The 15,629-nt window shown below is 36.4% G+C and overlaps 1 protein-coding gene across 4 annotated transcripts in view; it reads right to left on the bottom strand.

The window, feature by feature from the left end:
• Nucleotides 1–1,639: 1,639 nt before the first annotated feature.
• The window catches only part of LOC131071421 (actin-related protein 7), a 173,125-nt gene continuing 159,135 nt past the window's right edge, over nucleotides 1,640–15,629 (bottom strand). For 2 of the 4 annotated variants that reach the window (XM_058007239.2, XM_058007240.2), the window contains 2 exons: nucleotides 9,740–9,810; nucleotides 1,640–1,973 (listed from right to left, as the gene is read on the bottom strand). In XM_058007239.2, the coding sequence (XP_057863222.2) occupies nucleotides 1,821–1,973; nucleotides 9,740–9,810 (224 nt within the window). In that variant the 3' untranslated portion in view covers nucleotides 1,640–1,820. Of the gene's footprint in view, nucleotides 1,974–6,509; nucleotides 6,587–7,966; nucleotides 8,099–9,739; nucleotides 9,811–15,629 lie in introns of those variants that run through there. The other 2 variants (XR_009112513.2, XM_058007241.2) reach the window with 2 other exon arrangements.

Below are 15,629 nucleotides of genomic sequence, written 5' to 3'. Positions count from 1 at the left end.
TACATTATGAGAATTGCAATGTTTTTTCATAATGACTATAAAGAAAAGTTCTCAAATCACTAGCATCATGGAGTCAATCCTCCCACAAGCATACCTCTAATAGCTAATCCATCATCGTGTGATCAGAACTAGCCACAGATCTATGGCCATAGCATAATGTCCTGACTATGAGCAACATGAGAAAATTTATGGTGAAAATTTGGCAACATAACCCCAACAGACTGAAGTCGCATTCAAACCACCAACACATACTTCTTATATGTAGGAACATCCAAACCCAAAAACTAAGGACAGTTTCCAAGACCATGAGTAAGTTCAAAGTCCAAATCAACACAATATCTTGAACAAATCCCCCTTTTTTCAAAATGATCTCATGCATCAATCAAAAAGCATCTTTAATTTGGCAATATATGCCTATTTCCTTATTATCAAGCTCTCTACCCAGTGTAACATTTTTACTTACTTCACAAGTGTCGAAATCACATCAAGCAAGTTGCATAACACTAAGTTCTACTTACAAATTACAAAGGGCCATTCCACGTGGGCACAAAATCAATACAAGTTACAAAGAAGAAGATGGTAAATTGCAAGGACTCAGAAAATTGCTTTAAGCTTTGCCCATAGATTGCCACTCAATATTCAGAATCTACAACTTTCATGTAGACTTTGCCACTAATGAGACTTTTTGACCTTCAAGTGAATGTTATTTATAGTTCAGAATTTGTATAAGATAGGAAATGAACCCAATATAGTAAGTACCAGCAAGCTACTCTTAAGCATTGAAAAAAGAAGTTTACCATTGCATGTCCTTGTAGATTGTACACATTAAATGTGGAATCTAAGCACCTGATGAAGATACCTTTAAACATTTTACTCCTATCTGAGATGATTGGACTCGGAAATACTGATCCACTCTAAACACCAAGTTCAGAAGAAAAATTACCTACTGAAAATATATTTTAACAGCGCTAAGTACCTTAACCTACTAATGAAAATGATTTAATGTATGTGCAAGGCTTCCTTTTCTTAGCAGCCCTTACTCCCCTAGATACCAATTTCATTTTGCTTCCTAAAAGATTGTTCCCAGTTCCATCATATAATAGAAACCATACAAAGGAAAGAATAAATGTAATATGTAAAATTACTATAAAGAGATTGAACTTGCTCATCACAAACCATCCAAATAGTAAATGAAAACTTAAAGTACCTATATACTAAATCAAAGCTGCCATTTTCTTCGATCAGAAGCATGCTAGCTTCAGGTTCACTGCACAAGCTCATATATAGGAGACACGTTTTTATAAATGATCAACATTGTTGCAGTAGATGCCTATGTAACCACAATATATACATACTGTTTCTAAGCACAAAAGAAACAAATAAAAAAACTTCAGAAGCCATAATTCCAACAAGTAAAACATATTAAATCTAAATAACTTAATACATCAGAAATTTCAATAGTTTCCCTTGTACATAAGAACGGAAACCTGTCCTGCAATGCTAAATCTTACTTTGAATAAGACTGGATAAATGGTCTCTTATTATAATCTCTAGCTAACAAAAAGATATTGAAGATGTAGAAAAACATTAATGCTAATTATCTAACAAACCAGAAGAAAGATTCACATAGACATGCAACTAGAAATAGAACTGGTCAAAACATATATTACCATGAGCAGCTCTAGAGAAATATTAAACAAATTAGTAGATTTGTCACAAGCAACGTCAAATATTCAACTTCAAAATATTGATTCTCTACATTTCATGACAATTTGGTGGTGGCCCATCAACGAAGGCATGCATACCATAAAATCTTAGTTCTAAAAGCATTTTCTATGAACAATGCTTGGCCCAGATTCATCATATTCTGCCTTTGTAATATGTTGGTTCTGAGGAAATACAACTTTTGCCAAGATTGCACCACCCATCCAAGCTGAACTCTTCGGCATGTTCTCTGGCATATATTCTGGAGGCTGCATGCAGAAACCATATTGGAGACAAAACAAAAGTCAAGTAGGTTACATATGCATAAACAAGGATAATTTTAAAAAAAAACAAAAAAAAACCACCAAATAAATAAAAGTGCATTATACTGAAATCAGTTTACATCATTACAATATGTTAATTGATTTATCACAATTAATTTATTCCTAGAAAGAGATCTCTACTAACCATACATGCACTCAATTGTCCTCGAGTATCAGACAGCTCACATTCTACACCTAAAATGCAACAAAAAATAGGCATCCCTCAAGAATTTAAAAGCTTGCATTAAACATAAGTTACTGGTTCACTTGTCTCACGCCCTGGATGCTCGGCTGATTTACTCCAGATATGGGTATGCAGTTTCGGTATGGAAATGTGATTTGCAGTAAGGGTAACGAACCCACAGCAAATTTGTGAGATTTTTACTTTCCTATTTTATTTTTTTAATGGGTAGTGGAGGCAGAAATATTTTCATTATTAGTTTGCACAATCAGATGTACCTTCACATATACATTATCTGTATCTTCAGTATTTTCTAGCTGGCATTCACAATACCTGAAAATTAAGAGATACCTGGATCGTTTAGGAGCGTGAACTTTAATTGCACTGTTGCAATTGACAACTTTTGATATATGCTCATTAAGCACCTTTGAAATGGAGAGGAAAATAAAGTCTACACAAGGGACTACGGAAGCTGTATCCTCCTGCTAGTGTAAGAAGCAGCCTTAAGCTGCAACATGACAAAAGGCATTTTAATATGGATAACGAATCTAAGGAAATGACCACTCATGAAACTTGTGAAAGTGGTGATATAATCATTGCCAAAGACCTGCTCAAACTTGTTGATCTTTCAATTTTAGGTGAAAAGAAGATATCAGAGAAAACATATTTATATGTAACAGTAGTCAGTGGGACCATTAGTATTTTTTGTGATGTCCCCATCCAATCCGTAAAACCAAACAAGCAAATGTATAAGAAAGCTCCTTGTATTATCTGTATGAATGATGTCAATAAGGAGCAGTGAATAAGCTGATTCTCATTCTCAGCAATAAAGGAAGATACTCAAAGAGCAATCAATACTACAACAATTATGATCTTGGGAGGATAACGATTACTTGTAAGAAGGCAACAGTTGAAGGATATCATAACAATGATTATGACTAAAGCAATTTATACATCATTTCAGTCACAAGGGCATCGATCATGAAGACAATGCTTATGAAAGAAGAATATGTGAAGGAATACATATTGAAGATATATTGGCAGCATTCATACATCATGCAGAATATAAAGAAGCAGCGATTATATGCAGTAATTATTAATAAATCTAGCAGTGAAGAAGGGAAACAACTATCAAATGACTTGAAGCAGTGATTAACATAATTAAGATTATCTTTGACATCGATTCATGAAAAGAGGTGCAAATGCTAAGGAAAGGCAAGTCAGCGATTAAGGAAGAGAATATGAAGAGTTTGATATTGAAGTCCTTTAAGGTTAAGGAAGAGAATATGAAGAGTTTGACAGCTGAAATTCATGAAACTTTGGAAAAAGCTTAACCAATAAGTAATCATCAAACCCTACAAGGAGCAGAAATTCAGGAGCCAAAAGACAAGGGAGAAATTGAAGAAAACAAGAGACTAAGCTACACTCATAAAACCTATGACCACTATCCCAAAGAATCAAATAAGGAAGTTTTGGAAATAGCTAAGTCTGAGTTCAGAACTAAGGATACAATTCAACTTGTGAATAATCCTTTGTTTGAGGTTGAAGCTCATAGGACATATGATAACACCCTCTTTTTGAACTAGATAACAAATCTATTCCAGAACCATGTGATGAGATTGAAAACAAAACTTGGGATCCATTTGTACTCTCCATTAATAAAGAGTTGAGACATGATCGAAGCTTCAAATCAATTCCTAATGGTGTTACCATTGGTTACTCTTCAAACAATTTGCACAAGATCACAATTTGCAACAACACCACTCACTTTTTCACTCAACAATCAAATATTGGATGTTTAAGTTGGTTTGAGAGAAGTGACATTTCAATTATATCAATGTCCATAACTCCTACACAAAAGAGTTATTGTTGCTATCATTTTCCCGCCATGATGACATCAATTAATGACCAAGTAATTATTGGCCTCCTTGGTTCATTTGGAGGGGGATCCACAGATCATTACTACAGCTATTATTAAAGGTGGTGCTAAGGATTGGAAAAGCGATAAAGTGCTAAAGGCCGTTAGGGAGCATTTATTATACTTTGAAGAGTTCAAAATTTCCCACGTACAGAGGATAGGCAATATGGAGGCGAATGACTTGTCGAAGCAAGCTGTCATATTAAAGTCTAAGATAGAAGAGGAGATTTGAGAAGATTGTCGTGAGGGCAAATTGGATGCAGGGTTGGCTTATTATGATGGTAAATAGAGAGTACCATTGTCATTTAATACTTCTCGATGGATTGCCGCCATGGTACTTGTTGGGAAGAGTGTGTAGTGGGCTCAGTTGCATTGCATATGCAGAGCATTTATTTGGCTTGCTTCTCAAGCTGGCTTGTTTTCTTTTCTATCATTGGTGTGTGGTGACTCAAAGACGAAGGTTGGTGTGTTGAGATGTAGGTGAATTTCTCACTTCACACACTCAAGCCCAAATCGTCCTCCAGGTTCAAAGAGTGCCAAGAAGTTGAAGTTAGTAGAGGTGGCGAGCGCTTCTTCAAGCAGCGAGAAGCGGGTGGTGGTAGATGTTTCCAATGTATGTGTTGAAGAAGCAGGTGGTGGTTGTCGTAGCAGGAAGTGGGTGGTGGTTGATGTAACAAGAAGCGGATGAGGGTTCCTTGGATGTTTTTTGTACTCGTTGCGGACCAGGGTGTCGTTGCAACTCATTTGCTTGTCAGGTATCGCAGCCTTAGTGCCTCTGTTTGTAGTTAGTTGTTTGTGTGAGAATTTGCCTATAGCAATCAAGATCTAGAGGCCAATGAATAGCACAAGAACAAGAGAGAATAAATGTGACAAGAATAAACTGTATTCCTATCAATGATGCAATAAGATTGATTAGATTATATACAATGTAAATGAGCTTGCTTATAAAGGCAAAGCTATGAGAGCACACAAGTATGACATGTGGCCCAATGAGATACAAGGGTAGGTAGGGGTCGGTAGGAGAAATAATAGAATATTCCACTACAAATGGAATGTAACAAGATAAGACCACAAAAGATGGAATTTCTCCTACAAGCAACTTTCCTATGTGTACACTTGCCTAAGTGTCTCATATGCAAACTACAATGAATGCACTATCCTAAGTCAACTTAAGTAAAGTGTAATTAAGAGACATAATTTACACCAACACCCCCCCTTAAGTGCAACTTAGGGGAATGTAGACTCAAGCTAACAATGCAAGATGGGCCCTGGCTTCAAGGCCATGTTAGGTACCCATGTACAAATGCAATGCAATCTCTCACAAATGGAGAAAGAGAGAAAAACCCAAAGGGAAAAAACTCCCCCCCAAAAGAGAGATACAAACACACATGCTCTCAATGATGAATGAGAAGAACAAAACCTCGTGAGGAAAAAGCACCCCCAATAAGAGAGAAGAAGAGAGACCATGAAAGCCCCCCCCTCAATGTAGAATCTCCTACAAGGATGGTCCAATGATGTTGACCTAAAATCCTCCCCATTAGGAAGAAAGAGAGTCAATGTTGCACCAAGAACGTCAAAGTGTGACAAAACAAGGTACCAATGTAGATGAAGAACAACCAATGAATCACTCACTGCAACAAAATGAAAATCAATAATGGAAACACCTTCTTCGAGCATCAACTAGATACTCATCAATGGCAAATTGGTACATTCGAAGTCTCACTAGAGCCATGCACAAACTTGTATAATCTAAGTCTCAATTGGAGCCATGCACCATGTCTCACGAGATATTTCCTAATCTATGAGTACAAGAGGATTACATCAAATATGTCATCAATGACGAGGTACAAAGAAGAATGGCACTTTATATTAGTGTGTGTACAACATAGCTCATGCAAGAGAATACAAAATGATGATGCAAATCTAGAAACATGAAAACGATGCCACAAAAAAGATGCATGTAGATCATTGTAAATAAAGATGCCTCTGATTGTAATATCGCCAAGAAAAAAGTAGGAGCAAACTGACCCACCCCCTTGGCTGCCAGTTGGAGAAGGCTGCAAGACAGGTATGGTAGACAAGAAAAAAATGTGTTCCCAATTTGCTTATTAATGAAAAATTTGTTTTTAAAAAGATCTAAAAATCTCAATAAAAACATTTATTAAAACATGAACAAAAACCTTATTATAAAATAAAGAAAAAACTTTTCTTTTTAATTTTAACATTTTAAAAAAAACATTAATATAAACAAACAAATTAAAAAACATTAATTAAAAAAGTTTTGTTTGATAAAACTTTTAAAAAATAAAAAAAGCCACACAAGTGGCAGGACGTACCACGTCCTGTCACGGTGTGGCAGTGGCAGGGCAGCGGTACCACCTACCATTGTAGGCCACTTGTAAGTTGCAGGACCCAACAGGTCCTGCGAGCCACGGGGCCCTGTCAGGTACCCTGTACAACCTGCAAAACAAAAATTTATTTATATTTTTAAAAAAATTTGTTTTTAAAACAAAACAATAAAATTGTCCCATAAAAAATTGCCCCCCAAATTTAATTTTTTAAGACTGATTTAAAAATTTAAAAAAATAAACGATTTTTTTTTATTAAAAAATTTAAAATCATATCTACGCACTGTATCCATACCAATGACCAAGGGAGGGGGGTTTTTTTCAGCTTCGAGTGACGAAGGCCGATTTTGACGAATTGATAATCGATTTTGAGATTTTTGGGCCTTTTGAGTACGATGGTGAGATGACAGATTTTGTCAAAAATGCTCCGAAATTGCAAATTGCTCCTATAATAGGTAACCACCCTCCACCTTCAAATGGCTCTAGATTTGACCTCCGATGTCGGATTTGGACGAAACAAAAGACGATTTTAACTTTCTTGAACTTCCTCAATCCAATAGTGACCTTAGATTTGACCCGGCAAGCTCCAATAATGACCTACAATACAAAGATCCAAAATACAAAACCCCAAACTGCATCAAAATTCTCTCAAATGACTATCCATTGCACCCTATAGGCTCTGATACCATGTGAGAATTTGCCTATAGCAACCAAGATCTAGAAGCCAATGAATAGCACAAAAACAAGGGAGAATAAATGTGACAAAAATAAACTATATTCCTATCAATGATGCAATAAGATTGATTAATTACATACAATGTAAATGAGACTGCTTATAAAGGCAAGGATATGAGAGCACAAAAGCATGACATGTGGCCCAATGAGATACAATGGTAGGTAGGAGTAGGTAGGAGAAATAATAGAATATTCCATTAAAGGTGGATTACCCACTGAGGGTGGAATGTAACAACAAGATAAGACTACAAAAGGTGGAATTTCTCCTATAAGCAACCTCCCTATGTGCACACTTCCCTAAGTGTCTCATATGCAAACTACAATGAATACATTATCCTAAGTCAGCTAAGTAAAGTGTAATTATGAGACATAATTTACACCAATAGTTTGGTTTTGATGGCAGTTCTTGTATGTAATCATTGTTTTTGGTCTTGTTTTGGGGGATCAGGTGTGATGTTGTAAGTGTTTATATTTGCCCCCTTGGGTTTCAATGGTTTTTTGGGTTGGTGGTGTTCCTTTTTTCCGATAGACTTCTGTTGTAGTTTTGATATTTATATATTTAATATAATCAATCCTTTGTTTGCCCCGTCGGGTGTGTTATTTATATTGCATATCAACAGTCAGATGATAACCATAGGATAGAATAGTAACCAGAAACTCAGAGCAATGCTTCCATTAATGCCAAAATGTCTAGTACAATAATCATTCTCTACATCAGTGTATCCAACAACAAGTACAAGAGCATATATAAAGACACGGTCGAGGGTTGCGATTACCACCCGTGGGGGACCGTCGTGCAACGGACAACTACCCTCGACGACACTAACATACTTAACCAACGTATCTTAACAAGTAGTACAAAGCCCATTTTACGACCAACATCCTTTACCTGTCAAAAAAAAATCATAAATAACTTCTACAGCATAAGCATGGTTCAACTATCATTCAAATTTTATATGCCCAAGGCAATTATTTATAGGCTTACAAAGGATAGCATTTAGTGATTTAAGAAATATTAATAAAATATCCTAAAAACTACTACTTTTAAGAACACATCCTCAATTGCAAAAACAAAAGCAAAAAGAAAATTGCTTTAAAGCAAATTAATTCTAAAAAATTAATAAAATACTAAAGGCCTAAAATAGGCTCTTGTCCACTACCCACAAATAGAATTTCCCAGAATAGCTATTGTCTGATGCAACCACTACTAAAAATAGCAGTTGTACATAAGTGATTCAAAGTTTAGGAGCAACCAGTAGATCTTCTGAAATATGTCAAATCTTTGAAGCTTTTCAAACCCTAAACATTATGAATCCACTAATACAAAGCATGATAATATGCAGATCCTGTAAATTTGAAACCTTCAACCTTGGAAGTACTTTGATGCCTTGAATCTAAAAGAACTTTGTTTCACTTTGCAAGATGTAATCTCAAAACACTTTGACTGAATCTTCCATCATGATAAATCAAAATCTAAAAGATGATTTCTTATTTATTGCTTGCCCCAAGGTTTTTAGGGTATCAATCTTGATCAGTTAAGCCTGCTGAAATGGGATAAAAGAGAGTTCAATGTGAAATAATGGAACAGCATAGAAATACAAGAAGGAAAAAAAATATTTGAAGAAATGCTGCAAAAGAGTACTGGAATGCCACAGCTGACCCAAAATGAAAAAACCTTCACCTTTAGAACTGAAAACCACTTTTGGGCCTGCAAAAGCATGAATACACAGCCCTGATTCTGCTGTGAACAGTAGAGGCAAAATGTTTGGTGAATTTGAAAGAATAATTTGCCTTTATACAGGCATTAAGTCCCCCTTTGCATGCCTTGAACTCATTTTTTTAACTTTTTTAACTTTTTATTTTTAGTTTTCAGCTGACTAGGAATAAGGAGAGGTGGAGTTTTTGTGTGGCAAAGCAACTAAGAAAGTATGCTTGGAGAAACTTTTGAAAGGCAAAGCCATAAAAAATTTGTGCCAGATTGGTTTGGTGCCATTTTGGATGCTGAGCAGAGAATTATCATAACTAAGCCAAATACAAAGTCTGTATCTTGACCCTTAATGGCTGATTCTCCCTTGGCACACACTGATAGCCTTTTAGCCATGTTTTTTACTGACTGACTTTGCATGATTAAGACCTTAGGTGCAGATTTCTTAACTTGTTGCCACTTCCATTATGTTTGAACAGATCTTTTTGCAGCTTAAACCAATTAAAAATGCACCTTACTCTTAAATTTATGGCTACATCACCTTTGGCATGTGCCAACAGCCATTAACCCTGTTTTCACACTTTAGCAGAGATTCGTAATATTTGTCATAAAGAGACAAAGCATAGAGCCCTTTGAAGCTTGGGGATTCTTTTTTTACTGCACTACTATTCCAATCAAGAAATAGATTAATAATGCATCAATATCTTGATGAGAAGGCTAAAGCACAAAAATTAAAACAAGGAGTAAATTCAGTAATTCTTAAAAAAATAAAACCAGATAATCAATCTTTCTTGCAAATGAAAGAAGTCATTGGCATTCATATACCTTTACAAGTGCAGGTCGGATAGATGATGGTGATGCTAGAATTGCTTCCTTCTGAAAGCGATCATCAAAGCCTGCAAAACATCTCAGGGACTGTAAACATCATCCTAGATAAAACATATTTTCCCCTTGAACTAGACTATGAATACCAGTAATCAATATAAAAATTTGTGGAAAATGCAAACATTGAATTATTGTAAGCAAGCAGCTAAAACATCAACAAAACCAAAGATTTTCTTCAATCTCTAAAGATTCGCATATAGAAACAATATATTCCATGGCATGCAAGATGAAAATAAATTAACATGTAATTTGTACAAGTTCTTAAAAATATGGAAACCATAGATAACAGACTTGGACTTAGCAAAGACTCGGCAAGCTGATTTTTCACTCAAGCTTGGGCTTGGCACAGATTAGGCACTTTTAGAAAAGCATGATCTAAAAACAGTATACAACAAATATGAATTTTTGAGCAATTTAGCCTACACTTGGCCAGACTTGCAAAGTCTGTGAAACAGGTGGGCCTTGTTTATGCCTGCTTAACACAGGATTCCCAGGGATTCATCATATAAGTGGCAAATCTGGTATCTATGATTTAGACAATATGGGGTTAAAAGCTTATTACAGCTAAATGATCACAGCCTAACACTTTTAAATAATGTAATATGAATTTAATGAGACAGAAAATCATCTCATTGTTTAAATTGTGGGAATGTTTCACATCCAAAATAATCAACCTTCCATTTATTTCTTTTTGTACAAAAAGGGTTTTTTTAATTCAAAGGAATAGGACGACTTTCAATAGCTGGAAGCTACATTCCTGATTATTCTCTAACTTAAGGCACGCTATGAGTTAACGGAGAACCCTCAAGGAACACAGAATTCCTAAATCACAAATAGGACTTTTCTGTTCTTAAATAATACATGTTATTTATGAACATTAAAAGCATGTTGATCTTTATTATAAGATCCACCACTGTTAGTACCAGTATTTGTCATAGACAGTGATTTACTGTTATAAACATAAGATGTCATAATAATAACTTTAGGCAGTACACTTTACACAGTTAAAAAGTGAAAAAGATAGCTTTCTTAAGTGTTAGATGGGTCCCTTATAAGAGGGCTAATCAAGATAATTTTGCATGAAACCCAATTGCCAGGCACCCTCATGAAAGATAGAACGGCCAACTGTTTCCCTAGTTTTGTTATCATCATCGGCTTGCCTTTGAGTTATACAAGGAACACAGAATTCCTAAATTCTGTGTTCCTTGATGGAGAACCCTCAAGGAACACAGAATTCCTAAATCACAAATAGGACTTTTCTGTTCTTAAATAATACATGTTATTTATGAACATTAAAAGCATGTTGATCTTTATTATAAGATCCACCACTGTTGGTACCAGTATTTGTCATAGACAGTGATTTACTGTTATAAACATAAGATGTCATAATAACTTTAGGCAGTACACTTTACACAGTTAAAAAGTGAAAAAGATAGCTTTCTTAAGTGTTAGATGGGTCCCTTATAAGAGGGCTAATCAAGATAATTTTGCATGAAACCCAATTGCCAGGCACCCTCATGAAAGATAGAACAGCCAACTGTTTCCCTAGTTTTGTTATCATCATCGGCTTGCCTTTGAGTTATGATTGTGCAATTCTCAGACTTAAGGCAGCAAACTCCACTCCTATTGTCACTACCCATTCAGAGTATCTCTATTAATATTTCTGATGTCTCCGATTAGGGGCAAGTCAGCTGCTCTATTTTGCCTAAGTTCTTTAATAATAAATGAATAAAGTTTTAAATAAATAATAAACTGACATTAGAAATAAATTTAATTATTAATATTTTTTATTAAGTCGGCTTCTGAGGTTGACATGTTGTTTTGGTGAGTTCCTTTCTTGAGGCCGACTTGGTTTTGTTTTGAGCGGTTATTTTCCCCTAAGATGATCTTTAGGCAAACATGTATTTATACGGGTTTCTATTGTATGGAAGCCATGCAAATTTCTAATTTCTGATGTGTAATGCTCACAAGGCTATCTAGGACAAAAACCCTAAAGCGATTTCAGGTCAGACCAGATACAACCATGGAAGACCTTAACCTATTCGGTGCAGCCAAGAGAATTTCAAAGGAGATACGAGAAGCATTAAATATTTGGGAGGAATTGAATAACAGTCTGGAACTGCCACCAAACCTATAGTTGGGTGCTAATGCAGACATTACCTTCTACTTTAATTCTGTCTAGTGATAGAGTAAAGTAGATGAAGCAGCAATTTAATTAATCTCAAGCAGCAGTATGTACTCAGTAACCTAAGGAGCATGTGACAGGTTCTTCAAGTTTTGATTGGTCTATGTAAATCTGAATATAGTAGTGAAGATTTCATTTTTTATCTGCAATAGGTATTCTGTATTGTGGCCCTAGCTCTTCGAATGAAAATATAATTTTATTATGAATTCTGAAATGATATCTATTTCTAAGAATTGTTGTTGTTGAATATAATCCTGACCATATTTGCAAGAACATTGTTTTGGCATATTTCAGTTTAGTAAATACAACACTGCCCAGATTTGCAAGAGCTCTAAGTTGGCATATTTCAGTGGTATCAGAGCTTGTCATTCTGCCAGCTATGGATTGATGAGTGATAGGGACCAGAGATATAAGCAAAGAGAAAAGAAGAAGGCAATGGGTGACAGAGATGAGGCAAACCCCCAAAAAAAATTAGGGAGATCAAAGAAATCCATGCTAGCGTAAGGCATAGTATGAGGGAGATGGTTCAAATTTTAAGAGGAATGAGCCAGCAACTGAGTACTGTGAGGCCCGTTCAAAATGGTGTTTAAGGTGTTTAAGGAAGTAGTTCGAGTGGAGAAAAAGCTTCAGCTAGTAGTGGGAGAGCTTCAATCATAGTTCTGGGACTTGCCTGGACTCGGAGAGTTCCAAGCCAGGTGAACCTGGGTGAGTCCCAGGGGCCCGAACTCCAGCTTGTTTGAGTCCAAAGCGAGACTCACCGAGACCCAGGACTCGCGGACTCAACAAGTCCCAATGCCTGAACTAGGCCAAAATAAAAAATAAATTAATCTCAAAAAATAACAAAAACACACATTTGTTTCAAAAAAAAATTTGCATCCAAAAACCCCAAAATGTCTCTAAAAGCATAAATTCGCCCAATACAAAGATCATTTTTTCTCTCTTCACTCTCAAACCCATTACCCCCACTAGTTAGTGGAACCTACCTTAGATTCCTTCATAGGATGGATGCAAGCTCCTCTGAGACATAGACTTCTAGTTATTGTTTTGATATTTGTTTTTGACATTTGATGTCATGAATTTCATATTCCAAGAGTTTTGTATACATTTGACAATATTTAAATATCTACGTGTGCTATTTCCTTCAACTATAATTTGTGTTTATAATTATTTGATCAATGTATACTTCTGTATATGATCAAATTAGCTTCTACTTATTGTGTCTTTAAGGTTTATTTAATAAAGGGTGCATGAAACAAGGTTTAAATCCTTAAAAATCTCTAAATTTCTTGGATTTTTCACTTGCCGAGTCTACGCCAAATGTTTTGCCAAGTCCCAAGTCCTGAATCGAGTCACCCTCACCAAGTCCACGTCGAGTCCGAATCTCAATTCTATGGCTTCAATTAATACAATGACCTTCAGGGCTAAGCTTTTGGACAAAGATGCAGCAATAGGTGTTGGGGAAGAAAACCCTAATTCAAAGAAAGACATGACAAGATCTCATGATGCATACTATGCCTTAAGCCCTATCATCTGTGCAAATCTGACTTTCAAGGACTATTATGAAATGAAGAAAGCAACTGGGCATGGGAAGAAAGCGTATAAAGGAAGGAAGGTGTTGTGACCCTTTTTCACACATCGCCCCATTGCAAATGGGGACCCCCAATTGTTTTTCGCTTTTTAGGTTTTTTGAGTCACCAATCTTTGTAAGTTTAGAGATAGGGGTTTTCAAGAGTATTTCTAAGTCCTCGGGTCAATTGGACCAATCATGATTAAATGGGCATTTTTGACATCACAAAAATACTAAGGCAAAGCCAAAGGACGAAAAACGTAACTGCTTGAGGTCAATACTGACAACTTCCTATTTTTGTGGAAATCTTTTTTTTTTGCTTTTTGTTTTTTTTTCATTTTTGGCACTTTGGAACCAATAAGGGAAGCAGCTTTTCTGCCTGCCTTTTTGCTTTTTGCTTTTTCCTTTTTTTAGGCTTTTCTGGAAACTTGACCATGTATTAGGTCACTTAGGTCATGACAATGAAGTTCTTGTTTTCGAAATGAAAAAGCAAGAAAATTCTTCAGCCAAGAACTTCATTTGAAGAATGGCGTCGATATAGAAGTTCCAGAATGAACATGCTAGAAATCCATGGTGGTGAGCAAGAAAATTTACTATGTGCTCAAGAAAGAATGAGGAAATATCCTTGTTCAACAGTAATGTTGGCATTTTGGCATTAAATTGTCATTGATGTCAACCAGCATGATGGCAATTCAAGTAAGAGTGAACAAACAGAATGAAAGCTTACCGGTAAGGCATAAACCGAGATGAAGGTTGTGTGTGTGTCAACATGTTGAGCAATAAACCGGTCTGGTAGTTGGTTGCCTGTTTATGATGAAGAGGCAGAATGTTAAAGTTATCACAAACCACTGGAGGTGAAGATGTGTTATCGGTATAATGTGCACTACCGATTAGCAGAAGAAGGCCTTACCGGTAAAGGCATGTACCAGTATGAGTTTGTTGAATGTTCAAGTTTGAACCGACTATGTGTCATGAGTAGAGTGATTGACCATGGTGATGTCGTGTGGAGCCGAGGTGGCAAATAGGCAGAGGTTGATAAAACCACCATTGACACGGTTGGTAAAACTGTCAGTCGATATAAATGAAACAACCACAAATCACGGGATTGTCACTGACCGATGCGGCTCAAGGAAGAAAGAATGACAAAGGAAGATTACAGAGTAGTTGGCGCCTGGATCAATGCAAAGGAAATCCGATTCAGGAAGACCTCAAAAAGGAAACAGCTGAAGCATTTTATGTGTCGACAGATTTCAAGGCAGGAGATCTTGTTCGAGATTGCTATTTTCAGCAAATATGTGTTGGATAATGGAAACTGTGTATAGATGCATCCCTAAAGAGGTGATCGATCCAAGACAGGCTGGATTGGATCTCATGAAGATCGTGTCGGGAAGAGGAAACCCTAACCGCGGGAAATCACGGGAAAAAAACAGGAGAGCTCGAGACAGAGCAAGCTGATGTTGCAAACAAGAGGAAGAGAAAAGAGAGATTAAGTGAAAGAGAAGAATTGCTAGCCTTAGAAATCATTCTAAGAAAGTTGCAAAGTAAGTGAGCAAGCATACCGGTGAGAGGGTTCTACCGGCATAACTATAGTTTCACAATTAAGCTAAACAGGCAAGGTGTGGCAGAGCAGGGAGCATTCAAGTGTGACACAAAGTGTTGAGAGACTATGAGAGAGAGAGAGAGAGATAACAGAGGCCGAGAATCAGAGAAAGTAATCTCACAACCGGTAGTGTGAGATTCAGTGGAGGAGAAAAGACTGTCAACCGGCAATGAGTTATTTGATCAGAGAGTTGTAGAATTCATTTGCAACAAAAAGCCTTAATTGTATTCAAGTAGTATTTCAATATACATCGCCAAGTTGAAGCTTGGTGCAGGGGTTGGTGCTCCTTGGGTTGGTGCCTTAAAAGTGTAGGGGTTGGTGCTCCTTGGGTTGGTGCCCTAAATCTTTGTAATTCAATGTTTTACCTGTAAGGATGGATTAGAGCAGTAGTCTCGAGCAGCTTTTCTCACCGAGGTTTTTCCCACATTGGGTTCTCCTCGTAAATCTAGTGTTGAGAGTTACATTTGTGTGAATGATC

Source organism: Cryptomeria japonica, chromosome 6 (assembly GCF_030272615.1).
Source record: "Cryptomeria japonica chromosome 6, Sugi_1.0, whole genome shotgun sequence".
Classification (NCBI taxonomy): domain Eukaryota; kingdom Viridiplantae; phylum Streptophyta; class Pinopsida; order Cupressales; family Cupressaceae; genus Cryptomeria; species Cryptomeria japonica.
This window is presented reverse-complemented; position numbering and strand designations above follow the sequence as displayed.